The sequence below is a fragment of the Dama dama genome, chromosome 4, assembly GCF_033118175.1.
Source record: "Dama dama isolate Ldn47 chromosome 4, ASM3311817v1, whole genome shotgun sequence".
Lineage (NCBI taxonomy): Eukaryota > Metazoa > Chordata > Mammalia > Artiodactyla > Cervidae > Dama > Dama dama.
This window is the reverse complement of record NC_083684.1, coordinates 52,825,949-52,853,855: the sequence shown is the minus strand read 5'-3', so window position 1 is coordinate 52,853,855 and position 27,907 is coordinate 52,825,949. Positions and strand designations below refer to the sequence as shown.

The 27,907-nt window shown below is 47.5% G+C and overlaps 1 protein-coding gene across 2 annotated transcripts; it reads right to left on the bottom strand.

The window, feature by feature from the left end:
* Positions 1 to 249: 249 nt before the first annotated feature.
* On the bottom strand, positions 250 to 27,371 carry SPINT2 (serine peptidase inhibitor, Kunitz type 2). Of its 2 annotated transcripts, XM_061139194.1 has the most exons (7): positions 26,735 to 27,371; positions 7,891 to 8,061; positions 4,583 to 4,636; positions 3,226 to 3,279; positions 2,529 to 2,690; positions 2,205 to 2,243; positions 250 to 903 (listed from the first exon to the last, which is right to left on the bottom strand). In XM_061139194.1, the coding sequence occupies exons 1-7, from the start codon at positions 27,354 to 27,356 to the stop codon at positions 737 to 739; spliced, it is 1,269 nt and encodes a 422-aa protein (XP_060995177.1). In that variant the 5' UTR covers positions 27,357 to 27,371; the 3' UTR covers positions 250 to 736. The 2 variants fall into 2 exon arrangements, with proteins under 2 accessions (XP_060995177.1, XP_060995178.1); XM_061139195.1 differs by lacking the exon at positions 7,891 to 8,061.
* Positions 27,372 to 27,907: the final 536 nt, after the last annotated feature.

Sequence of the window (27,907 nt, the reverse complement as noted above, 5' to 3'; positions counted from 1 at the left end):
AAGTGAAACTAGTAAGAAAATATCAGAGCTTAAAAAAAAAAGAAAACATCAGAGCTTACCACAGATGTAAGGCTAAGTGTTGTTTGGCGAAACTTTATAAGCACTCAGTTGTAACATAAGATGTATTTCATTCAAAAAGATCTGAAAGATGTTTTCTTACAGTCTGTTCCTGGATGGGGACATCTCATGTCCTGTGGATACTTTGGCAGAGTCTGTATTAACAGTCCCATAAAGAAAGCACATGCTGAATATTTTTTTAAATGGGAAGGCCCCTTTTTATTAAACTTGTACATTTTACCTTCTTCCTTTCAGAATCCTAATTTTAAAAAAACCATGTTTCTGCTTACTTAAAAAAATACAACAACAAACAAACTCTGAAAACATCACTTTTGTGATGGGAAAGGAGGCAACAGGATTCAACATAAGCAAAGAAAACTACACCTGGAGCCAAGAAAGAAATCGAAGAGGAACCAACTCAGATGGAGGCCAGACCACCTGCACTGTGCACAGCCCTTCACTAAGAGGACTTCTAAAGCAAACCCACCTGGGGGGCCAGGGAGCAGCCCTCTCACCTTGTGGAAGAACAAACAGACCAAAAGCCCTAATGATCGCGCAAATACAAATCAATCACTCTATTTGAAAAAGCACACATGCGGTCAACACTCATCTCCCCTCCCTTCCCAGATTCTCTTCATCAGCAGGGGGTGGAAGGGGGCAGCCCCTGGGCAACGGGGGTTCACAGGACGTAAGAGTTCTTCACCAGCTGCTCCTTGTCATCCGCAGAGCTCCAGACGGTGCGGAGGGTGCGTTCCTGGTTCCTCCGCGCCAGCCTGATCAGGCAGACCACGGAGGCTCCCAGCAAGAGGATCAGGACCATCACGAACAGCCCCACCAGGACCACCACTGCGGATGAGAGAGAGAGGCCTCAGAACTGGGAGGGGGGACCCCAGGGGGCCACAGCCGGTGTCCGCAAGAGCCCAGGAGGAAGACCAACACCCCTTGGGCCACATGTCCCCCCGCCCCAGCCCAGGAAGCCTGACAGGTAGTCAAGTCCTCAAGAGAGTCCCTATAGTCTTGAGAAATAGGTTTCTAAAAAATGGAGGTGCTATGCTAGGTGCACACAGACAGAGTGGCTGTGTTTCTTCTTTTTGAACAAAAAAAAAAATCCTCACTTCAACTCTATCTCCCTACCACCTCTCTGGGGCAACTTATACAGGAAAAGCACCCATCTCTAGTGTGGGTGTGTAAACACCGCCCCCCCCACCCCCCACAACCAGCCCAGAGAAAGATGTGGCCCTGCAGGTTGCTGGGGTGGTGGCCTGTGGAATGAGGGATGGGCACGGGTCTATTCAGAGCAGGGCCGGGAGGGGACCCTCACACTCCTAATTGCCCAGGCAAATCTGACAGTGGTTACCCCACTGCAGTCCCACTGGTCAGTGCTTTTTCTTCAGGCGAGGCTCCCCTTAAGGAATGTGGTCCAGTGGCAGTTGCCCAGCTCCCTCTCCCCACATAGCCACAGAACCAGACAGGGTCAATTCCCTCCCCATCTCCCACCCTCCAGATCCCGATGCCTGGCCAACCAGGTTCCAGCTTCATTCCTCTTTTGCTAAAGGAGGGCAGACACACAGGCCAGGCCTGGGCTCCTGAACAGGAAACAGGTGCAAAGAGGCCAAACCAGCACAGCAGGTCTTTTGTGCAAACACTACCATCCATGATTAAGGCTCAGAACCAGAAACAAAAGCAAGAGAAGGCCCAGCCTCCTCGCCAGACCAGACTGCGTGGGGACAACAGTGCTGGTGGGGGCCATGGCCCACCCACAGCGAGGGCCTTCCACCCTCCTCGGTGTCACACAGGACCAACGATGAACACCCCAGGGCAGCAAAGCTCCCCACCAAACCTGGAGTCAATCTCAGGCCTGTGTGTGGCAGATCCCAGATGCCTAAGCACGAGGTGGTGTTCCCCGGTCACCCTCGGGGCTGCTGGGAAGAGACAGCCTCATTCCGAACCCGTTTATGTACATCGCACCATGGGACACACGTCTACCGCGAGTTCCAAGCTGCCCAGCCAATCTCGTGCAGAAACGTGACTTTCTAACAAAAGATGTGGACAGTGAAGGACAATGTGTCCAAGACAACATGAGGCCACAGAGACAGAGCCGAGTTAAGTCCAGGCAGGCAGGTGGAGGGGGGCGAGGGGCCATTTACCTTTACTGCCGAAGGGCAGGGCAGGATACAACTGCTTGCCTGGAAGAAAACACACAACCCTGAGGTCAGCTCCCAGCCCTCCTTCGCTCACAGCGGCAGCCACCAGAGGCTTCCCCTTGGTCCTGGGCCTTCAAGGGGAGCTCTAGCTAAGTGACTTCTTCCAGCCCTTCAGACGGTTCTGAGGCCTTGCCACCCCCTCCCCACTAGGAAGCCAGAGGAGGGTGAGGGTAAGAGTCGAGAGGATGAGGAAAGGGATGGGGGTCCTCTCGGGAGGGTTCCCCTGCCCGTGGCTGTGTATTGGATTGAGGCACTACGCAGACTCACCGAAGCATTGCTGCATGCACTCCTCCTTGGAGCGGTAGTTGTTTTTATTGCCCCGGCATCCTCCGTAGATGAAGTTATCACAAGAGTTCTTCTCGGCATTAAAGTACCAGCGTGGGAAGGCTGCGCGGCAAGGCCCAGTGACAGCCTTGGCAATGCAGTGTTCTGGGAGCGAGACAGCCCGGGGGGTACAAATTAGCAGGGCCCAGGAGAGATGAATGGAGCTGGAATGCTCCCAAGCAGTCATACGGCTGCTGGCCTGTGGGGAAAACCTCTCTCTGCTAAAAGAAACTGGTTAATTGCAGACATGGCTAGTCTGGCCCACATTTTCAGATACCTTTCTCTTTACATAGTAGCATAACCAGACTACAGTTATGGAGGTTACCCTATGTCAGTCACTGTTGTAGGCACTCAACCTGTGTGAGCTCTGAGAGGTCTGAACCAGGCCCCTCATTTCAATCTCAGGGCTCGGAGGCAGAGCTAGTTACCCACCCACAGTGCAGCTGCTGGCAGGCAGGGCAAACTTCTCCAAGGGCATGCTGTGGGCCCATTCTGCTTCCTGCTGCCCCAGGGCATTCTCGTGAGTCTTAACACCCAGGAAAGGTCGGGAAGCCCTGCTCTACAATATCCTCAGTAGAAACCCTCAAGTGTGTCTCAATTCCCAACTAAATAAGAAAACATGTTTTTTAAAAAGTTGTACCTTCATAGCTGAAAATATCATCGGAGAGGTCATCAGAATCCTGCCTTCTGGGAACTGAAACACAAACATCCATGTGACCCCGTCAGGGAGGCCGGAATGGACACAGGACACGTCACCTAGCTGGGGCTGAGTCGAAAGGGGCCCACTGAGGGAGCGTGGACGCTCTGGCACCCAGAAGGAAGGGAGTGGAGGCTCCTCTCTGTGGGCAGCTCTGCTCCATCACCTCTCAGTCCTAATGCGCTCTATAGCGCCTCCAGCACCATGGTTGGATGGGGAGGGCTGCTCGGCAGGTCAGAGGTTACTACAGAAACCAATCCCAGCCACAATTTCTGGGTTGACGAGAAAGACCAGAGGTATAGGAAGTCACTTATTCTCTTGGGGAAATTTTCTTCTGAAACAGGACAGACACCAGAGTTATTAATCCAGTACCCTATGGCTCTGGATGACCTCGCAGAGGCCAGTTCAGGAATAAACAATGAACCCAGGCAAAGCGGTGGCCAGGACAGTCACAGGAATCCTAGCCTAGAGAAACTGGAAAGTGCCTCTAACCTTAACTCTCAGCATTCTGCCAAAAACTGGTTGACTGCTAAACCAATAAATGCTTACTCGCATTTATGGCCCACCATAAATGGCTAAAAGGCCCACGCTGAGGCTAGAGTCAAAGGACCAGAATCAAGATTGCAACCAGTGTGTGGTAACTGGCTGACTGGGGCCATCCTCAAAGTTGGTTGGGGCAGACTCCCTCCCTCCACAGCAGAACTCGCCCAGCAGAACCCACTGCCTGGGGACTGGCCTTGCTAGTGCATCTGGACCACTCACCCCAGGATCTAGAGGCAGAGTCCTTTAAGCATAAAGAAGGAATGGGGCAGCTGTTCTCAGCACTACAAGCAAGCTAACACAAAGAGATCAACGACTTCAGTGGGAAGGGAGGTGGGGGTGGCAGAGGACAGAGGATTCAGCACAGGGAGGGAGATGGACTGGCAAGGATGACAGAGAGCAAAGGAGAAGGACGTGGCAAGGAGCGGGGATTGGGCAGTGAAGACAGCAGAGCAGGCAGAGTGGGGACTTAGGGCCTGAGCCGAATGCAGCAGTAGCCACACCCCTGTCCCCCAAGAGGGAGTGGAGGTCCACCAGGAAGCACTGTGGAATCCCTCAGCCCTTCCTGTCCGTAGGACAATGCAAACTCCCCAGCGTGGGAGGCTGCAAGGAGCCAGAAGCTGGCAGACTCAGCTTGCCAATTCTACATCAACAGAACCAGGAGGAGGAAGCCCTGGTACAACTCCCAAATGACAAATGTCCTTTCACATTACCCATCTGGATGGCCTTCATTCCATCCCGGGTCTTTTTAAAAACCTACCACTTGGGACAGAAGAATCTGCTTTATCCCTGGTCGGCTCATCGACGGTATTCTCTGCAAGGGGACAAACAAACAGCACAGTGAGAAGGGGCACCTCTAAGATTGCTGGTGAAACAAATCAGGCTGCATCCCTGAGCAGGCCTGGTCCTGTGGGCCTCTCACAGAGACTCCCATTTCTCCTTTATGTGGGCCCTCCAGTGTGCATGCTGGACCACAAACCTGCCAGAACCTGGAAAATACGGAACCAAGACTGTCCTTGTGGGTTAAACGTTAAGATCAACTAGCTGGAAATCAGAGCAAAGACGTGTGAAGTGACATTATAAAAAGACAGAATGGCTTCCAGGGCCAAATAACCTGTTGAACTGTATTAACTCACGAAGAGAATTAAAAACTGAAGGGCGTGCTCAGCACTGGGAATGCACTTCCTGCCACCAGCCCGTGCACTTGGAGCTGTTAACACGGTAAATTGTATGTTATGTATATTTTCTCTCTCTCACGCACACACAAAGCTAAGAGGGTGGGTGGAGAGGCTAGCCATTTAAGGAAGTACAAAAAAGGGAGGGCTGGCAGGGTGCAGGAGGGAGGAGCCCTCCCTTGTGCAGAGGCGTGGGGCTGGTCTAACCTGATGCCACCACACACTTGCATACAAACCGGCTCCCCTGGTTCCACCCCACCCCTCATCAAGCAATCTTCTAATCTGGCTGAGCTTTGTCTACACAGACTGAAGCGTAGACTAAATCAGAGAGTCTGGTCCCTTCAGTGACTTTGGTTCTCATTATAATTAATTAATTAGTTGTTAATGAACTGTCATTCTCATTATCATTTGGCTCCCCACAGAGTTTGCCTGCCTGAGAAGGAATCTGCTGGCAAGGACTCCGTTGAGTGACTTGTTGCCGAGTCGTCGCCCTGGCAATTCCAGTTCTCCTTGCAGACTCACGAGAGAATGCCTCAGGAGCTGTGTCGTGCAGCCATGCTCCGTTGCCCGCAAATGAGTTTTCTGGAACCTCCAGGCTGGGGCCGGACTCCGACCTTTAGGAAGACAGCTGTCTGCCTTCTGCCAGCAAAACACTACACCCCATGGCCCTCAGCAGAGACATTCTATCTTATGCCCGCTGTTCACTGCTTGTGTTCTTAAAACTTAACTTTCCCCCTGAGAAACCAAAGAGTAACCAGAACGGCATGTACATTTGCTACTGTCAACTCTTTTTTTGTTGTTGTTGTTAACGTGGACCATTTTCAAAGTCTTTACTGAATGTGTTACAATATTGCTTCTGTTTTCTGCGCTTTGTCTTTTTGGACCAGGAGGCATGTGGGATCTCAGCTCCCCTACCGGGGATCTAACTGGTGCCCCCTGCACTGCAAGGCGAGGTCTTAACCACTGGACCACGAGGGAAGTCCCACACTGAACTCTTGATAGGGAAAGGACAGGAAAGGTAGCAAAAAACATTTCCCCTTAATTCCTTCCCTGACACTGGATCACAGCTTATGACAGAAAGCATACATACAATAAATGGTATTTTCCTCACTCACCACTTGGTGAGGTTGCCAGTCACCTCCTAAAAGATGAGGGGCTCACTCACAATCCAAGAACAGTAGCAGTCCCCCGGCTCTCCGAACACGTGCTGAGCGCTGAGCACTCGCTGGGCAGGAAAAGATCAGTAACACGCTCCTCCAGGCACTGGGCCTCGGCCGGGCTCGTGCGCCTGGGCATTGCTGTACACCTCAGGCCACAGCCAAGGCCCTGCTGCTGTCCTCTCTTTATGCACGTAACTTTAATCCACTTATGTGATTGCTGAATGCAGAGTTCAAAGCCAACAGAGAGCACAGCCGGTGCAGGAGGACGCACAGACACCTGGCCCAGGCCCCAGGATGGTGGGGCCGAGAGCGCTGAGGGTGCCACAAGCACTTTCTGCCCAGAATCATAATCCAGGTGCCCCCAGCGATGCCACCCTGTCAGGAAAGGATGCAAGAAGTCCCATGACAATGTTAAGGAGGCAGCCAGTGAAAATCTTTAACAGACAGTCTGGCTGGCTGAATCCTCGGGTCTCTGGAACACTTGGAGGGATTGGGTCCCAGAGGGCCAACATCTCACTGCCATCAGGTCTCAAGGAGTCCCCCGAGGCTCCGTTCAGAGCTGGCACATACTGTGGTGGGGCTTAGGTTTTTATTTAAACTGTGAGGCTCACAGGGTCCACAGGACTGCACGGAAGTCCTCACTGAAGGCTGGGACAAGGACGGATTCCAGAAGTGTGTTCTAGTTTTAACTTGATTCATTACTCAGCTGGCTGGCTGAGCTCCTCAAGTCATTTGTCCCAAAGGTAAAAATAACCCAAACGCCCAGGGAGCAAGGGGGCTGCCTGTCTGAGCAGACCTGGCGTGGGATGTGTGCTCACTAGCGGGAGGAAGGAAGCTGGGGTGGAAAGAGGGGGAAGGGTACTGCTGTGAAACCACCGTGTGTGGGTGACCTTCACATTGGGCCTGTTTCTTCTGCTTTTAAAAACATCTCCAGTTTCAGCCATGAAGAACTAGCGAAGAGCAAAAGACTTCTACACCTTTATAAGGTGTCTCTAGATAAGTTAAAAAGTTAAAAGACGCTTGCTCCTTGGAAGGGAAGCTATGACAAACCTAGACAGCATATTACAAAGCAAAGACAGGGACTTCCCTGGTGGTTAGTGACTAGGACTCAGCGCTCCCAGTGCAGGGGGTCTGGGTTTGATTCCTGGTCAGGGAACTACATCCCACATGCTGCAACTAACACCTGATGCAGCCAAATGAATAAATATTTTTTTTAAAAAAAGCAGAGACGTCACTTTGTTGACAAAGGTCTGTATAGTCAAAGCCATGGTTTTTCCAATAGTCACATATGGATGTGAGAGTTGGTCCATAAAGAAGGCTGAATGCCAAAGAATTGATGCTTTTGAATTGTGGTGCTAAAGAACACTCTTCAGAGTCCTTTCAACAGCAAGGAGAATAAACCAGTCAATCCTAAAGGAAATCAACCCTCAGTATTCATTAGAAAGACTGATGTTGAAGCTCCAATACTTTGGCCACCTGATGCAAAGAGCTGACTCATTGGAAAAGATCCTGATGTTGGGAAAGACTGAAGGCAAAAGAAGAGGGGGCAGAGGATGAGACAGTTAGATAGCATCACCAACTCAGTGGACATGAATTTAAGCCAACTCCAGGAGATAGTGGAGGACAGGGGAGTCTGACGTGCTGCAGTCCATGGGGTCTCTAAGAGTCAGACACAGCTTAATGACCAAAAAACAACAACAGATAATAAAACCTCCCCAACAGCACTGTCTTACCTGTGACACCAGCACACTTAGCAAGACACTCTTCCTTGGTCATGTAATTATTGTCATTCCTGTCACAGCCTCCATACACAAACTGCTGGCAGGATCCGTCAGTGACATTGTACCACCACCGAGGGAAGGAGGCCCGGCATCTTCCCACTTTCTTGGGAAGGTGGCAAAAATCTAAAACACAACCAGAGACCAGTTAGCTTAGCAGGGCAATTCGGGCAAGCGAGAAAATGCACAGCCCTCAAGGAAGAGGCCCACAGCTTTCCAGAATCTCAAGTTCCAGCAGCTCCTCTATGGGCCATTTCTAAAGTGTCGCCATCAGACCTGCTTAGGGAATTCCCTCTTTGTGTAGGAAAGAAAGGCGTCATCTGACAACAAAGACACCAACTACCCAAATGCGCTGAATGTCAGCTCTGTGCCGATACTGTCCCTGCCCCGTTATCAAACACACACACACCCCGTACAGAAGCTGGACTTCAGAGGCAGGCCACCAGACTGCAGGATCCTTCTGGATTTGTGCCCGTCTCACTGGGCCAAGGGGAGCTTAGCACTCAAAGGCCAGAGCTGGTGATGTGCGGTCAGGAAGGATGCACACAGCGCGGTGCACTTAGCACCCCAGCAGGACCCTTCCTAACTCTTCCTGTCTACTCTCTGCCAAGACTGGCCACTTCATAATCGAGTTACCAGAGCCTCAGAAAGAAGCTCCCGAATGTTAGTTCCCCGCACTGCCGACCCTTCAAAGGCAACTCAGGTCACTCCTTTCTTCCAGGGTCTATCTTGATGGTCCAGGGTTACAAGGTGCCCCCAAACCTGGCCCCGCCTTTGGTACAAGGGAAACAGAACAAAGTTATAAAATTCCAGCCAGATACATTTGTCTACAGAAAGCCTAGAGATCTGCTCTCTCTCTTTTGAAATATTAATTATTTCTGGCTGAGTTGGGTCTTTGCTGTTGCACACAGGTTTTCTCTAGTTATGGCAAGCAGGGGTTACTCTCTAGTTGCAACGCTTGGGCGTCTCATGTCTGGGCTCACAGGCCCTAGAACATGGGCTCAGTAGTTGCAGTCCATGGACTTAGCTGCCCCCACAACATATGGGATCCTCCTAGAGCAGGGATCGAAGCCATGTCCCCAGCGTTGACAGGTAGATTCTTAGCCACTGGACCACCAGGGAAGTCCCTCTGCTCTCTCTCTTGAAAAGGGAGAGAAAACAAGTGCTGGAGACAACACCTTTACTAGAATGGCCCTTTCTTCTGGAGGAATTAGGAGGATTGAAAGCAACTTGAAAAGGGAGTCACCTGACCACGTGGTTCAATGTATGCTCTGCACCACCATATCACCCCTTTCTGGGATCACGAGCTGACATCACCTCTCCCTCCACCCTGGTCTCCTACACCTCTGAAGTGAAGTCATGTCCAGCTCTTTGCAACCCCATGCACTGTAGCCTACCACATTCCTCCGTCCATGGGATCTTCCAGGCAAGAGTACTGGAGTGGGTTGCCATTTCCTTCTCCAGAGGATCTTCCCGACCCAGGAATCAAACCTAGGTCTTCCACACTGTAGGCAGACGCTTTACCATCTAAGCCATCAGGGAAGTCCAAAGCCACCCGGGAAGCCCTGCATCTCTGCCTTCTTGCATAAGGGAACTGCAACCTACCTCGGGCCCAGCACAGGGTACTTCATAAACAGCTCAAATAAAACGATCCCAGGGCCCAAAACTTGGGTTATATGTTGCCAATGACTCCTCCCTAGTTGTTCTCAGCCTGGCTAGGTTTATCTTACTGAGGGGATGCCTTTCAAAGCACAGAGAGCAGGATTTGTGCTTCTGCTGCATCTCCTAAAATACATCACAACAATGGGCAGGAAACCAAACATTCCACAAAACATCTAACTATGGACAAAAAAGGTTGGTACTATGCAAAACAAACAAACATCCCCAAGGAACTCCAATAAATCACAGGTAACTAGCAGAGCAGAAAAAGCATACTCTGAAGTAAAAAAATCTTTTGTTAATGTGCAAGTAACCATCACTGAAATCATCAGCTAAAAAGTACCTTATCTGGACACTTCATATGAATGGAATCATACGGTATGTCCAAAAAAGGCAAATCAAGAGAGACAGGAAGTAAGATTAGTGTTTGCCTGGTGCTGGCGGGGGTGGGTTGGGATGGTGGAGAGTGACTGCAAATGGGGATGCTGGAAATGTTCTAAAATTGGATTGTGGGGATGGTTGTACAACTCTGTTCATGTACCAGAGGCCATTGGGTTTATGCCTCTAACAACTGATTTTATGGTATGTAAATAATAAATCAGTTTTGTTTCTTGCTGTTGTTGTTTTAAATAGGCCCAGACACCTTTTGTCCATATAACTGCATCAACCAGAACCAGCTGGGTGTGTACGCGGAACAGGTACTTTTGACAATGTGCCGAAAGTCACAAAACAATCAACAAGGCCCAGGGAAGACGCAGCAGAAGAGTTCTCTGGTGCGTGTTTCTGCCCGACCCACCAGGCTGTCAAAGGCCAGAAGCAGCACTGCCATCAACAAGACAAGCTGGAGAGGACCCAGCCAGGAGCCTCATGACCGCGAACTGAAAACATTAGGGCAGAGGCCCCCAACTGCTGCCAAGGCTTGGCAACTGCCTATCCAGTGCCCTGGCAAGCTGAGAGCCTTGGGGATCACTGACTGCTTGGTGTCCTTGCTTCCCAAGCAGCTGTTAGGGAAATGAATATGGAAGTAGTCTTGTTCAGGCTTCAGAAGCAGGAGAGCAGGCCTCTGACTGACTTCTGACCCTGCCTGGACGACCGGCCTGCTTGCAAAAACACCAACTGTTACCAGCAACTCAAGAGGCACTTTAGATGAGACAGGGAGTGGGTCTCGGCCAGGCCCCCTGGGGTCCGGAAAATCTTGTGACTCACAAGGTGAAACAAAAAGCATTGTAAAACTTAAAACCAGAGCTACAATTTTGCAGGCAAGCTGATCAGGATATCAGTTTGCGGCCTGGGATTACAAGTGGGAGCCCCCCAAAACTGCAATTTGCAATCTCATCAACAAAGTGGATGCACTGTCTCCAGGCTGCTGTTAACAAGCAACTTCCCAGCGCTGTTTAAGTCTGAATGCTGGTGGGCCCAATTTGGTGATGTACATACACACTGTTAGTCTTCTCTATTGTTTCTATTTCTCTTTTCTTTTAATGACTGTATAGTAAAATTAAGTTAAATGACCCTCTATTAAATACTGAAATTGTTTATTGTGTGTGACAAATAAAGGTTTCTTTTGTTAACAAACCCTTCAAATCTAAAACAAAAGCAAAACTTCCAACAGCTTCGGGTATGGTCTTTTAAACAAAAACACCTGAAAAAGGAATTGTGTGCTTTAAATGGGGTGACTGTGCGGAATGTGAATTAATGTCTCAGTTGAAACAAACACCTGAAAGGGGCCAAACGGAGCTGAAGGCAAGGTTGCCATGAGCTGTCAGATGCCACAGCAGAGAACACAGCAGGGCGGCCGCAGTACAGAGTGGTAACTGGGTGGCTTATCATAAGCAAGGATGCCAGACACTTCTGCCAGATGTTCTGTGCAGGTACAGAAGCCTGAGGGTGCATAAAGAGGAGGAGGGAGAAAGCTTATCCAGGGATGGACGGCAGTTACCCTGGTGAAATAAACACTGCCTGGAATCGGCCTCTTTGCAGGCTCAGACAGGCACTCCTAGCGCCCCAGGGCTGAAGAAGCGCAGGGACGCTGATCTCGCTAACAAAGCACACTGAGGATCCTGAGAAAATTAACTGTCCAGCAGGGCGGATGTGTGCCAACATACCACCTCGGAAAGCCAGCTGACATGGAGCAGGTCACCTGGCATCTGAGTAAGGCAGTTTTCTGGAGGATTCCTGTGAAGATCCACTCTACTGGGATCTACCAGGCAGACTACAGGCTCTCAGGAGACGGCTCAGGACGCGTTTTGGTCAAGAGAGTGTGGTCAAGGTCTGCATCTGAACACTTACTTTTCTGACTGCCACCACAAACCGATGCCTCTTCCTGACTGGAATGCTCTTTCTGTAGATGTGATGGTTCCTTCGTTACAAACTTTGTGGGACTGAGAGGCCATTCTGTCTCAGCTGCTCACATCTGCTGTCAATGATCACACACTGACCTCACGGTTTAAGTTTTGGAAGCAGCCTTATTTTCAGGTTCCTTGGGTGGGGTAGGAGGGGATGGGGGTGGCTTCATTTTTGTCCCAGGGAATTTAGAAATGTCTGTTTATTAAGAGAAACTCAGTGGGTAGAGAATTTGCCTGCAGTGCAGGAGACCTGAATTCAATCCCTGGGGCTGGAAGATCTCCTGGAGAAGGAAATGACTACCCACTCCAGTACTCTTGCTTGGAAAACTCCATGGATAGAGAAGCCTGGTGGGCTGCAGTCCATGGGGTCACAAAGAGTCAGGCATGACTGAACGACTAACACACACACCTCTTGCACTAAAAACGCAGTATATATGGAAAGACATCATGTTGACAATTGTTGAAGCTGAGTGATGATCTATGGGAGCTCATAAACCTGCTTCCACTACTTCGTGTACACTTGAAAATTCCTGTAATAAAAACAGAAAGAAGCTAATCTCATTTTAAAATAAATTTGACTAGAGTAAAAGAGCTCAAAGTAGCAGATTAGTTGGCCAAACCTAGGTTCAACCAAGATGAAATTTAACCACACAACTACTGTGTCAAGACAGAGTACCTTCTGTGAGGAGGGAGGCTCCTTGTCAAATGGAGAAGAGTCCATTTCGTTGCATGCCTTTCCTAACTAAATTGCTTTTCAGCTTCTACGATACACATTTTTACTCCCTAGGCTTAAGGAAATGATCTTATGAAAAAGGGGGTTGTTTTTGTTTGGTTGGTTGGTTTTGTTTCAAAGGAGAGAATGTTCCTTTAGGAAACACAGGCCACATGTTCTTCACCTCACTCCAAATCACATCGATGCACTCTCTCTTCTGTTGCTCTCCAAAAAACTTGTACAAAGAGCCAGAAATACTTTAGTGTGTAAGATGACTTCCATGACTTATCACCTTCCTTAGAAAAAACTCCCAAAAAGTCAGAATACTATCTTTGGTAGACTCAGCTTAAAATCAAAATGCAGAGCATGGATTATTTCTTGACACCCCATTTCACTGCCTTCACTAAGCTAGATGCTGGGCACATTATGTGCATGATTTCTAATAGTCATGATAAAAACTGTGACTCATGCAGTAACGCCCACCTCCCTTTACAAATGGGAACACTCTGGGCAGGTTAACCAAAGCAAGCAGCAGAGCTGGATCTGAAATCAAACTGGTCTGATCAGACAGCTCAAGCACAAACTTAAGGACCCCTTTGATGGAAAGAAAGAAAAGCCACTATAGTGACAGGCAGTGGGAAAAACAAGACACTGAAGTTGCCTAAAAGCCAAAACATTCCTCAAGGCTTCATCACAACTGGAGGGTTCACCAAGGCCAGGCCTTCTGCTAGGTCTTTTTACGGCCACACTGACAGGGTCACTGATAGCACCATACCAAAGAACTGCCCCAGGCTGAGGGGACTTGGCTGGACAATTTTCAGGAAGTTATTCCTTAATAACTGTCACTGTTAAGAGATGACATTTTGGTCTCAGAATAGTTTTGGGAAACAATCATGAAAAACGTGTTTCAAGTCCTATTTCTATGCTCAAAAATGCTACGGCAAAATACGTTCTGTGAGTTTTCAAAACGGAAGGAAAAATAGAGGGTAAAAAAGAAGAAAAAAAAAAATAGGGGGAAAAGCTGAGGGGCGCCAAATTTGGGTACACTTGTTTCAGAATATGTAAAAATGGAATTCCTGGCTTTGGCAAACAGTAACGCTGTCTTGGAAAAGCATCAAAAATGGTTAAAGTCACACATTATCTGAAATATGAATCTAAGTTACAAAACCCTGGCAGGCATTTTGAACATTAGCTGTTACAAAATTGCCAAACAGACAGGTCTTTGTCATAGAAAACAGGTTTTTCTGATTCTGAAGTCACTTGAACTTTAACCAAAATAACGAGAATGAGCCAATGGCTCAGACGTGCTCTACTTCACTCTCCGTGCTAGAATGACCTTCCAGCAAGGACATCACAGACATTTTAAGCTCTGAGGCACTACTAACCCAACCTAATTTTACAGGCTTCAGAAAATTGTATCCAATCATTCTTCAGAAATGCACAATTACAGCTGTCCCTACTGAAGAGTTTAATATATTTCAAATATTTTGCTACTGCTGCTGCTAAATCACTTCAGTTGTGTCCAACTCTGTGCTACCCCATAGACGGCAGCCCACCAGGCTCCTCCATCCATGGGATTTTCCAGGCAAGAGTACTGGAGTGGGGTGCCATTGCCTTCTCCTCAAATATTTTGAGAACTACAGAAAATGTCACAACACTGGCATACCGACTTCTCAGCTTTATGAAACTCTAACATTTTAAGGACCAAAACATGACAGCTGAAACCCTTTGTGTACCCCCTCACTTCAATTCCACTTGTTCTCTCTCCCCTAAATTAACAACCACCTTGAACTTAGCATTTTCTTTTATTCATGTTTTTAATACCCATTCAGAGTCAGTTTACTTACAAAACAAGCAAAAATAACTCTCCTGGGATTCTAGTCCTTGATAAACTTTTTACTCCTGTGGGTGCTATACATGGAAAAACACCAACTTACTGCCTCACTGTTTCCTAATAAGAAAACCCTGGATCAAAAAAAAAAAAAAGAAAGCCCTGGATCATCTCACAAGCTCGGACCCACTCATGAAATGGTCTTTCTCTTCCCCCAATCTGTTTTCTCTACAGCAAACATCAATAAACTTTTTTAAGATGGGCCAAATAGTAAACATAGCCAGAACAGTGTGAAATCAGGCAAAGCAATGGAAAAAATTATGACTGTTCCATGACAAAAAAAACACTGTGGGTTATAAATGTATAGGATAAAAAATAACAAAATGAGTATTTATTTAGTTCACTGTAAGTTAAAACATTAGAAACTTGAGAATTGAAGTGTTAATTTTCTTTGTAAATAAGTAACTCACCAAGGGGCTTCCTTTGTGGCTCAGTTGGTAAAAAATCCATCTGCAATGCTGGAGACCTGGGTTCGATCCCTGGGTTGGGAAGATCCCCTGGAGAAGGGAAAGACTAACCACTCCAGTATTCTGGCCTAGAAAATTCCATGGACTGTATAGTCCATGGGGTCACAAAGAGTAGGACACAACTGAGCAAGCAAATTCACCAAGAGTAGTGTGAACAGTACTTGTGAAGGTCTTTGGTCACATACACACTGATATGAAGCCAGTTTCTTTTCAGTTCGCCTTAGAGTAAGTGTCACACCTCTCTCTAGGTTTGGGTCAGCTTCTAACCTTTTATCCTTTGCTCTATCAATGCCATGAAATTGCCCTGAGAGTTGCCTGGCATTCTGTCCAAGGTTCGGCCAGCGTTACTTCCATACACAGGAACACCATCCTTTTTTGTCACAACTAATTTCTTCACGTCTGTCTGTGAGCTCCTCTGGCTGCACCCCGGTCTCAGATGGCGGCAGTGCCCACTCCCACAGCTGGCTCATCCTCTGATCACTCCATTTATGCTCAACCGGAATTTCACTTCCAGCGTTATCACTTTTCTTCTTTGCTACACTTTGGTCTATTTTGGCCCAATTTCCTTTATCGATCAGTCATTTTTGTAAACTGTCGCATTTTCTGTGGAGCAAGGAGACAACACAACTGCATGCTTTGCTGTGTATGGACTGAATGACGCATCTGCAGTGGCCAGGTACCACGCGTGTGTGTCACGTACCCAGTGACTTGGGACTGAAAAGCTAGCAGCTGGAATTCATTTGGTACCCAAGTACTGTTAGAATACTGCAGTAACTGAAACCTGTGCATGTTGAAAACCATGCAAACCAAGGACTGCCTTTATCTCAAGCTTCACGGCTCACACAGTCTAACTAGTCAACTCTGTCATTACAGCACGGAAGCAGTCTGAGGTAATATGTAAATAAATGACCATGACTGGCGTTCCAATAAAAATTGATTTCACATAATTCTTATGCCTTAAAATATTCTTGTGATCTTTTTCAACTATTAAAGGGACTTCCCTGGTGATCCAGTAGTTAAGAATCTGCTTGCCAATGCAGGCTACATGGGTTTGATCCTGTGGTCCGGGAACTAAGATCCCACATGCCGTGGGGCGACTAAGCCCAGGGGCGGCACCTACTGAAGCCCAAGCTCCTCAAATAGAGAAAGCCCAAGTGCCACAATGAAGACCCGGCACAGCGCCCCCCACCGCCAAAAAAAAAAAAGAAAAGAGCAGAAGCCATACTTAAGTGTGTAGGCTGTATGTATGCAGTGGCCATGAGCTGGAGTTTGCCAATCAGCTCTTTAGAGAGTGTTTATAAAAACACCCTGCTCAGATTTTCCACACTTACCCCTCCCCCCATCATGTCACAGAACTCAGCAAGTCCTATATGCGTGGTCAGAAGCTATCACATAGACTCCGAAGGCTCACATTTCTTATGACAACACACCCTTCCATCACTAAAAGCAGCTCTACTTGTTTCATGAAAGCCACTTAGAATTCAAAGGATAATGGCCAACAGGAAATGATTTGCTACAATAATACTCAGACATGTGAAAATATTACTTTTACACCAAAAAAAAAAAAAACAAAAAAAAGAGGACAGAATACACTTCACTCCTCAGTACTGAAAAAAGCAAACTAGCTATTGAGTTTCAAAGAAGAGGGGCAACTATTACCACACCCAAGGAAGGGCTTGCTATGCACAAACCTACAGGAGCTGAAAATTCACCATTGAATTTTTCATGAACACCCTGTTCAGGCTGGTGAAGTAACTTGTGAGACATCCACACATACTACATATATGCTGGTATAGAACTAGGGAGACAAAAGCACAAGAATGGTTTACATGCAGTATTATGATTTTTTTTAAACTTTTAATTTAGATATGTGTGTGAATATACCTTTAGGGAAAAGAGACTAAAGGAGGCAGAAGCTTTTCCAGTTTTTTTTTTTTTTCATCTGTATCTTTTAGGATAATTTGAGTAGTTTTGTGAATGCACAACTTATTTTCTTTCAGAGTTTTATATGGATAGTGGATTACAGTCACCCCTCCTGTTTGCTTAAATTGTTATATTTTTCACAGTAATGAAATAAAACTGAACGTACTAAATAAATTCCCCAGTATCTTGAGAACAGTAAACAACTACCCTTCCCTGGTAGCTCAGGTGGTAAAGAATCCATCTGCAATGCAGGAGACCTCGGTTCAATTCCTGGGTTGGGAAAATCCCCTGGAGAAGGGCTAGTCTACCCACTCCAGTATTCCTGGGCTTCCCTGGTGGCTCAGATGGTAAAGAATACACCTGCAATGCGGGAGACCTGGGTTCTATCCCTAGGTTGGGAAGATCCCCAGGAGGAGGGCATGGTAACCCACCCTAGTAGACTTGCCTGGAGAATCCCCATGGACAGAGAAGCCCAGCAGGCTACACAGTCCATGAGGTCACAAAGAGTCGGACACAACAGTGACTAGGCACACCAGTGTTTGGTTATGGGGCTTCCAGGTGGCACTAGTGGTAAAGAACCCACCTGCCAATGCAGGAGATGTAAGAAGATCCCCTGGAGGAGGAAATGGCAACCCACTCCAGTATTCTTACCTGGAGAATCCCAAGGACAGAGAAGCTTGGAGGGCTACAGTCCATAGGGTCGCTGAGTTGGACATGACAGAAGCAAATTAACACAGATTAGCACACAGTGTTTGGTTAATAGCTCATCTATGTGAATAGGGTGATCATACAATTTATCCTTTGATCAAGACACTTTTCAGAGTGAAAGGGGTGTTCTTAACAGCCACCCTGGAAGTACAGTGGCATAAGCTGGAACCCTCTAAGGTAAACTGAGCTGAGTAGCCAGCCTACATAGAAGGAACCCACTGGGAAGGTAGTCCCTGACCTCCAGGGGTTTACGATTAAGTTAGAGACACAAGACTGGCTTGGACAGAAGAAGGAAAAAAAGAAAACCACACAAGGTAAGCTACTACAATCACACCCTAAATTCAAAGGGCTGTAAGCCACACAGGGCACAAAGGAAATGAGGAAAAGCTCTGGTATTGGGAAGTGACACAATCATTTGGCCAAAATGTAGGGGACAGATTAGAGGACAGGGCCTGCAGGAAGCTGTCCTGGTGAAGGACCAGTGTGTGTAGGAGCCCCTGGCTGCCTCTTACTTGCCCACTGTTTGGGGTTGGGGGTGTGGGGGAGGGGCAGCTTTCCTAACCTCCATGTACATGCATTTCCTCATTCATAATAAGGAAACAATAGTACAAACAACAAAAATGTGTAAACCTCTCAATAAAGCTAGAAAATGCACCCAGCATTCTTCAATTCAACAAGTCCTGTATTTTCTGATTTAGGTAGGTAGGGCTAATTAAAAAAAAATTTTTTTTCAGAGGCTTGGAGTTTCTAAATCAGACTCTTGGGAGCCTTGATAAGGCAAAGCTCTGATTACAGACGTATCATATCTGTGACATAATTAGAAATATGTATTTGGTCTCTCCCTACCCCATGTTCCTGATAGAGAGCTCCTAACACCCCTGGAATTTCTTGAGTGCCATATCATGTTCTACTCTAATATTTGGTTTTCTGACACAAGAACTAAAACCCCAGCAATCTCTGGAGTGGCACAATCGTCTTACTGTATGCCAGTGAGATGACTAGTGGCTGGGGGTGCCCTAGAAAGTTTCAGGAACTTCAGGATAGAGGCTGGGGGAATTTCCTGGCAGTCCAGTGGTGAGGGCTCCACACTTTCACTGCAGTGGGCCCGAGTTCAATCTCTGATTGGGGAACTAAGATCCCACAAGCTGTGTGGCACAGCACCCCACCCCCCAAAAAGGATGGGGGCTGGGAACTAGAAAAACCAAGCCTAGATTAAAGGGTTGGAACTTTCAGCCCCACCCCCTATTCTCCAGGGAGTCTGAGTTAATAATCAATCATGCCTACATGATGAAGCTTCAGTAAAATATCCCAACTGAAAGGGTGGTGAACACACCCACATGCCAGAAGGGTGGCTCACCCCAAACTCCATAAGGACAGAAGCTCATACACTGGGGATCCTTCCAGACCTCTGTCTTCACCTGGCTATTCATTTGTATCCTTTATAATAAACTGGTAAATGTGTTTCTCTGCGTTCTGTGGACTATTCTAGCAAACTGGATCTGAGAGGGTCATGGGAACTCTTGAACATTTCAAGTTAGTGAAACCGACAGATGACAAACTTGGCCTTTGATTGGCATCTGAAAGGAGAGGGGCAGTCTTGTGAGACTGAGTCCTTAACCTGCAGGATCTGTGCTCACTTCCAGCAGATTCAGAATTGAGTTAAATTGCCAGACACCCATTCTGAGTCTGCTGAGAATTGCCTGATGTGGAAAAACCACACATCTTGTATTAGAAATATTTTCTGTAGTAGACAGGAGAGTGTTCTCTTTAAAATCCCTTCAAGATTAAGGCGAAAGCTAAGAATGTTAGCAAGAGAACCAAACTGAGGACATTATAAATACAACTCAGCCCCAGTTGAAGGCCTCTCTGTGTGATTAATATCCACTCTAGATCTAGTTATTATAAAAATGTTTTTTGAAAGTTTGTTAGCAGTAAGTCCCATCTTGTGAGACCTAGACTTTTGCTTACTGCTGTGGAATGCACCATGTATTAGAGGCTATCTTGCAATGGCTTGTCTGGGAAAGGGCATTTGCTCAATGTAACCTGAATTCACTGGTGAGTAATAAAGCAGAGATTCAGTAGGTTTTCCCTCCATATGTCCCACTGAGATAAGTTCTGTGGACTTGCAGATGTATCTCTTAAAAACGACTCAAATGGAAGGGACTTTTTTGACACTGGGACCAATCATTAAGAGTGTTGTAAAAATTAAAGGCATTTTTTACTCAATTATAAACGCTTAAAACATTTGGCACAAAGCTTTGAATAAGTAGTGTATTTTTATGAAGACTAGACTGGTGGTGACTTGCCAGGATAGAGGGGAAAATCAGTCAGTGAGTTGACAAAAGCAATCCAACCATCACTCTTTCCCTTTGCTTTTCTGCTGTGCAACCACCTGCCATGCCTGCCTGGAGGTATAAAATTCCTTATTTTAATCTGCAGTAAAGTCCTGCAACACTGCAATATCTGGAGATTAAGAGGTCAGAGAAAAGAAAGTAAGAAAAACTATGCGCTGGTTACCTATTTTGACTTCAAGCTATCTTTTCATCAAGGAATGAGACTCACATTCTGTGTGAGTGAAGAGGTACTAAATACTAGGAAGGCAGATATTCACCCCTGCTTTAATTCTGCTGGGCCAAATCCCAAAGTTAACATTTATTTTATAATCAGTCTTATTTCAAGGTGATCTATAAATCCACCTGTTTTGGTTAGCTGGATAGGTTCTACATACTTGAGGACTTCTGCGTCTAGTACAGAAAGCTATTACTAACCATGCCTTCTCCTCTAGGTTCGGGTGCCTGGAAGTTGTCATTATTAGGATAAGTAATTCAGAAACTTTAAAATAACCCCCAGGTATTTATGAGGAGAGAACATTTACAATGACAAACCCAACTTACAATGTAAGGCTCATAAAATCTTGTTTCAGATATAAAATCTTGGCATTTTAGATATAAAATATTTAGATATAAAGGTTTACATTCCATAAACCATCATCACAATGCCAGCCACCACTCCTACCCACTGTCACCTCATACTCATCACTCAAGCAGGACTATAAATTCTACCCTTACCTAAATCTGTAACTAGAATTACAGTGGTCAATCTGAATAATTTGAAACAGTAATTTCAAAGTTTTTCATGGACTTTGAACTGTTAATTCACATTCAGGGGTTCTTAACTTTTTAAAAACCTGGAACCATTTTCCAGAAAGTGATTATAGCTAATGGGCTGTCTACCTAGAACAATGTTTCCCAAGCTTTTCTTCCATTATCACCCCCCACCCCCAGAGACTTCTTAGACATTTTCCCTAATCACCCCACTAACACCACAGACATATATGTAGCCCTTTGAAAGGTCAAAAACTATTATACTATCTATTATTCCACCCCACTTCCCGAACATGTCCTAGATTCTAAATGACTGACCCTGGAATAAACACAAAGAATCACAGGCTTCTGAAGCCAGGAACCCAGGACCCCACTGGTGAGATCCATCTCAAACACTTGCCTCATTTCTAAAATGGCTTCCTAGTAATGAAAAATGTGCTTCAAATAAACTTCCAAGTAACTTTAACTTCAAAGTTCCTGGGCCTCAGCATCCCTTCATTAGAGTTTTCAAAACTATCTTGTCAGAAACAAGTGAAATGACATTTGTGATCAGCATCAAAAAAGGAGGTCCATAATCCATATACTAATGCTTCTGTGGTCATTTGTGAACTCCTTATTAGTCAGTGACCAATGGGCCATGAAAGCTTCCTGGGGTTAATTAAGTCATTTCAGTGTGACCCCCTCAGGGTTCTCTCCTGCCTCACATGAATCACAGGCTACCTCATCCCTTATTCCGCCTGTCAGCCTCAAGACATGGTAAACAGAGGTTTGGCTGCCTGGCCAACTACCTGAAGACAAGCCTGAGTGCTGCGAATGACTCAGGAGACAGGTATAATGAGAAACAGGTCACAGGCTGGCTTTCTCTATTACAGGCTGACTTCTCAAATGCTGATCAGGGCAAGGGTCCACTTTCCCTCAGTGGGTCTGAAGGCAACCCTTCAATGTTCTGTAAGTATTGGCACCATTTCAGCCTCAAAGGCCAAGTTTTTAGCACTAAACATACCTACCAAACCTTACCTTCCTTTTCTTCTCTTTTTAATAGTAGAGTTGTTTACAATGTTTCAGGTTTACAGCCAGATTCTTGTCCATTGTAGGTTATTACGCGATACTGAATATCTTCAGTACCAACAGTTCCCTGGGCTATACAGTAGGTCCTTGCTGTTTATTTTATATAAAGTGTATCTGTTAATCCCCAATTCCTAATTTATCTTTCCTCCCTTCCATACTTTTCTTTATAGTACTCATTACCAAGTATCTACTCATTGTTTACTTACTGTATTGTCTTCCTCTCATTACAGTGTAACTGTCATGGATTGGGGGCGGGGGGCGGGGGGTGTTGTCATCTGTTTCATTCAGTGCTTTGTTTCCAGGGCCTAAAACTCTGCCTGGTACTTGGTGGGTGTTTGTGTTGAATAAATCAGTTAATAAATATTTCAAACTGTCCTGGAACCAACCTGTCTTACCTGAAAATAGAACAAGCGCTTCTATGAAGGATGAAAATAGTATAAGATGCCACTTTGGAGACCTCTCAGTGGATCACCAACACCAGCTGCAATTTCACTCTTATCTCTCATCCTCTCTTTGACTACCCAGTTTACAACTACCCATGGGGGTGAGGAGAAGAGAAATGAGTGGTGATTAATATGCTTATTGGAGATTTACTGGAAAGTTCACTCTTTCAGTCAAAGTTCTGGAGAAACTAATTAATTCAAGAAGTTGACGCAAATGGAAGATCATGGACTTTCCTGGTGGTCCAGTAGTTAAGAATTCACCTGCCAATGCAGAGGACACGGGTTCGATCCCTGGTCCAGGAAGATCCCATATGCCATGGAGCAACAAAGTCCCCATGCTCTAGAGCCCGTGCTCTGCAACGAGAAACCACGGCAATGAGAAGCCCCCAAATGCCACAACTAGAGAAAGCTGGGGCCCAACAGCAAAGACCCAGTGCAACCAAAGATAAATAAATAAATAAACAAAATAAACAGAAGATCACTTCAAAGTGCGCTGGAGGCTTTCACATAAATGCTGCCACACTTGTCTCCAGTGGAAATTCCCAAGAACAATCAACAAAGGGCTATGAGCCAAGGAACCATTAACACAAGTTCTCATGTATAAGTTACTGGCAGTAGGAACTATATTTAACTGACCACTCCCAAAAGGAATTTTTGAGGTTCTATTCTGAAAAGGAATATACTATTTGCCCTTGTATTGATCAAAATTATTTATCTGCAGGCACTCCGAATACCAGGACTTGTCACCCAAGAAGAGAGAAAAATCATGTACATTTGTGGCCACCTGTTAAGGGGTGTTCCCTGAGAATAATAACACACATACACACACTGCACTGTACAATTTATAAACTATTATGTTTTATCTACCTTTGTTTACTAAATGGGGCATATTCGTAATGTGGGAGTCACAACTCAAACGCTCAGAAGATACAGAGGGCAGGCCAAGTGAATAAACACAGAGAGCAGTCTATGTCCTTTTCAGAAGAAGTACTTGGCACTACCCCAGGGTGCTATGTGGGAACACTGCGCCAGATCTTCATATTTTTTAGGCACAGCCCCAAATCAAAATATTTCCTAAAAAAATTCTCAATTCTAGAAACTCTACAAGCCACATAAAGCCTGTCTGAGGCTTCCTGGGAACAGCCAGTTTGGTGGGTTTTTTTTTTTTTTTTTAATAGCTTTATTTATTTTTTATTTAAAAAGTTTTGGCTGTGCCACATGGAACGTGGGATCTTAGTTTCCCGACCAGGAATCGAACCTGCATGGGAAGTGCGGGGTCTTAACCACCAGACCACCAGGGAAGTCTCAACAGCCAGTTTATAATCTGTGTGTTTCCACGGCAGACTGGCCCTCTCCCTGGATGCTACAAACACCGGGAGATGTATCAGCTGTCCCCCACCTCCACCTGCAGAGGTGTGCCTCGAAATGCCCACTACATTCCACACCCCTTCCTATCTGCCCTCTGCCACCCAGTGCTGTCCGTCCCACCAACAGTGGGACAGTTGGTGTCCCACCAACACTGTCCGTCTCGACACCATGTGACTCTCCTACCACTTGCTTATCACCACACCAGCCTCAGACTCCCGAGTTACCCTTCATCCCCATGCATCTTGTTTTGTGGCCATCTCCCTTCCCCCAACTCCTGGGGTCTCTGATACTTATGGCCTATCTTCTGCAAAACCTCTCATTCCCTCAATCTCTTCTCTGAAGTCTTACCCTAACTGAACCCAGCTCACCCCTGAAGAGAGGCTTCTCTTGTGTCCTTGCAAGTGGGCACTGCTTCTACACCATTCTCCTTCCACCCTCAACACCCCAGTTATGAACCTTGTCATTGGAGTAAATCATATCCCACCCTATGCGTCATTTGCTGACCCAGCTCATCCCCACCTTGTTTCTTCGTTGATTTTAGCTCCCTGTCACTCCCACTGTGACTCTTATCACCATTCTTGGTGATTTCTGTATCTACACAGGTGCTCCTCCAACCATCCTGGCCTCTTGGCTCCTAGACCTCCTCTCCTCCAGTGATCTTGTCCTCCCCACAGCCGCTCCCCTAGACCCTTCAGAACCTCAGCGTCATGGGTCTCCCTCACTGCCGAGCGTAGTTTATCTTCCTAGTTCATTCTTTTCAAAACCTCAGGTCCAATAACTCACTGGTCTTACCACCTTTCCACTACCCCTCAGCCCCCTCATATTTTCACATAGATTGTTCCTTGACCAACCATTATGATCACCCCCTTACACACTCCCCCTTCCTCCATTATATTCATCTGGAAGTAACTGTGCAGTTGTGTGTGGCTGGAGAAACACCTCACTCTTAGTGGACGACTTTGCTTCCTGAGAAAAATCAAAGCAGTCAGAAGGTGGGCAGAGGGATAAAAACTACTTCTTGTCTCCAAATAAGCTGTTGAAAGCTCTCATACAAACAGAACTTCAGATAAGCAAGGGCATTAGTTTACCCAGCCAGATAGGAATACTTCTGAAAGGTCAGGAGGTCCAGCCAGCTACAGCAGCTGGGAAAACCACTGGGAACAAGCAGAAAAGATCTCTGTAGCCAGACCCAGCTTTGTCAATTACTAATGTGTGGCCTTAGGCAGGATTTGTATCTTCAACGCCAAACCAAGTTTTTTCAAGGATTAAATAATGCATAAGTGCTCAAAGCAAGCAATAGATGTTATCCCCAAACTCAGTTTTGATAAAAATTGCAAGCCAGGTAACTGGAAGGTATGGGTTTCCCTGATGACTCAGATGGTAAAGAATCTAGCCTACAATGCAGTAGCCCGGGTTTGATCCCTGGGTTGGGAAGATCCCCTGGAGAAGGGAATGGCTACTCACTTCAGTATCCCTGCCTGGAGAATTCCACGTACTGAGGAGTGTATCTATCTAAAAAGAGTCCAGAAGGGCTGACAAATTCTAGTTCAGATCACAAGAATGATCAACACCTGCATTCCTAATTCCCTGGAACTGACTGAATCTCTCCCCACAGGCCCTCAACTCACTTTTTCCTCTCTGCCTTGGGCACAGGGAAAATAAGTCTTCAGAAGTCACCACAGGTGATGACTTGGTGTACAAACACCAATGCTTTCTCTTTTCATCCAAAATGCTGGCCTGTAAAGTCACCTGGTTCCTGTCTGCTTTCCCCACCTGGCCTCCTCTTCCAATCTCCCACCTCCCCCTCCCAACACAGCCCTGCTTCAGTAGCCCTGGCAGTCTTTTCCTCAAATACCACCAAGCTCATTCCAGCCTCAAGGTCTCTGTACTCCACTGCTTCCAACTGGACAATCATCCCTGAGGCCTCTGTGTCGCTGCCACTTATTCCTTCTTCACGTTAGAGCCCAGCTGTCACTGTCCTCAGGGCGACCTCCCCTGAGAACATGAGCTAAAGTGGCCCCCATCATCCCTGTTTGCTTCTTCCTGTTCAATTACGTCTTAGTAATTTAATACTGTGGTAAGTGCTCTTTATTTAAATGCTTACTCCCTGTCTCTGTCTATCCCACTAGAGTATCAGCTCTCTAAGTGCAAGGACATGGCTTGTCTGAGTCACAGATGGTATCACAGTTCCCAGCACTGCCCCCTGACACACAGCAGGAGCTCAAGAAGTTTTGCTGAATCAGCGAATTCTTCTTTCAGGAGGATTATTTTCAAAATCTGCTTGTGCTTGTCTGAGGAAGTAAAGTTAAACCAACACTTGTTCAAAAAGATCTTTCAGGCCGAACTACCGTAGAGTTTAGAGGTTTAAACTGGGTCTTATCCTCCACCAACCTCTAAGGACGAATTCAAGCCCAGCTTCTCAACGCCAATATTCTTAAGCCAAGAGGCGCTCCATCCCCGCCCCTTGCACCCGTGCAAGTTTTCCCTCCGAACATATTTGCTCTTCTTTTCCTTTGAGTATCACTGAGAAACACCTTTGTTCTGGGAGGCGCTCTAATGCAACTGAACCCAGAAAGATGTCTCAGGAGGCTGCGCTCCAATATCCAAAAATATAGGGTGCAGGCTTCTTCCCAGAGGCTAAAAGGCCAACAGGTCCCCTAACCCAAGCGCTGTTCTCTGGGGCTGGCCCCCCACCCCGGGCCTTCTTGGGCTTTTTTTTCGCTGGCAGGAAGAGGCCGGTCTTCGATTCGGTCCCTCACCTCCTTCCGGCCACAGTAAAGGCCACTGCCACTCCTTCTTGGTGAACAGCCCCAGCCAGTCTCCAACCCCCTCTACAGGAAACTTTTCCCAGCCCGGACTCTGCCACCCGTCCCCGCTCCCGAGGGCTCCCAAATCCCTTTCTCAAGGTTCAATCCAGCAGGGCTGGCTCCACTACACCCCCCTAAGCTTCACCCAATCGCCCCCAAACTTTCTCCCTCGCCAATTCCCCCTGCTCAGACCTCGCCCCTGCCCTCCTCGTTCCCCAACTTAGCCCCTCCACCCTGCCCCTAACGCCCCGCCTTCGGCCTCTCGACCCTCCACAACCCCCAGGACACCCGCTCGGGCCCTCACCGTGGACGCCACGTTCTTCGTCGGCCGCCCCAGCCCCGGAGAGGAGCAGCGATGCCAGCAGGGCGAGGAGCACCCCACACCGCCTCGGCTCAGAGAGCTGCGCCATGACGGACTCCGCCCGGCAGCCCAGGGGAGAGGCCTCCAGCCTCTGGTCGTTGGGGTCTCGCGAGCAGGTGCGGGAAGACCCTCGCTGCGCACGCGCACTGGAGGGCCTTGCGTTCAGGTGCGGGCGCTCGTAGGGGTCTGCGGGGCGCGTCTCTGCCCTCGCCACACAGGAAATCTCCAGGAAGCCCTTTTCTCGGTCTTTCGGTGTGCGGATACTCTGCCTCCTGTGCCCACGATGATTTCCTCTGCTCCTCACTCGCCCCGGACTCCCTCTACCCTTCAGAACCCCACCACACCCCCAGACCCTCGGTGGGCGCCAGAGGTAATGGCGGCCGCCTCGAAGCAGCTGTCGAAGGTGGAAGGCCAGGTAGAGGGCGGGGCGCACCTGGTGAGGCGGGACGCGTAGAGCGCAGGCGCAGGGAGCCTGCACCCGAGCGGCCGTGCTCCTCCCTAGGCGCAGGTGAGCCCGCCCTGGCGCTGAGGTAAGGGCGGGGCTTATGTTGGCTCCGCCCCGCATGAGGCCTCGCCCGGGGCGGTACGCGCAGGGTGAGCTCTAGGGCTCTTGCTGCCCGTGGGCATCGGCTTGTTGACGGTGTCCGAGCACCTTCGCTCTTGAACTGGACCTCTGGGAAACGAGGCTGCAGGCGTGCTTTTACTGGACACCTGTGGGTTTTTTGCCCAGCTTGCCTCAACCTTCCGATGAGGGCAAGGGATTTCTTCTTTCCAAATTCCAACGTTCACTGAGTGCCTCCCCAGGGCTGACCAGTCTCCGCATTACCAGACAGGAACAGTGCCGCGGAGTGATGACAGAAGCACAGGACAACGTGATTATGGATGAGACGGGGCAGACACAGGCTGAATGATCAGAGGCTGCGTGGCGGAAGACCTGGGAACCCAGACAGGTTCCCTGTTCAGTCTGAGAGGACCAGAGAGGGCTCTCAGAGGAGATTATAGACCCATGAGTGAACAAGAGCCCCAGACTCTGCCTTCGCGGTTTCCAGTACTGAGATGAAGACAGATAATTAACCAGAGACAGATAGGTGTCAGGGGAGTGTTGGGGAAGCACAG

Bases quoted from the DNA above. Each gene is read 5' to 3' on its own strand.
- SPINT2 (XM_061139194.1), bottom strand. From the start codon at position 27,356: ATGCGGGGCGGAGCCAACATAAGCCCCGCCCTTACCTCAGCGCCAGGG. The intron at 8,062-26,734 runs GTGAGGGCCCGA...GTTGTGTTTTAG, and splicing joins CGAAGAACGTGGCGTCCACG to ATTTTTGCCACCTTCCCAAG. The intron at 904-2,204 runs GTAAATGGCCCC...TCTCATCCGCAG, and splicing joins CCTGCCCTTCGGCAGTAAAG to TGGTGGTCCTGGTGGGGCTG.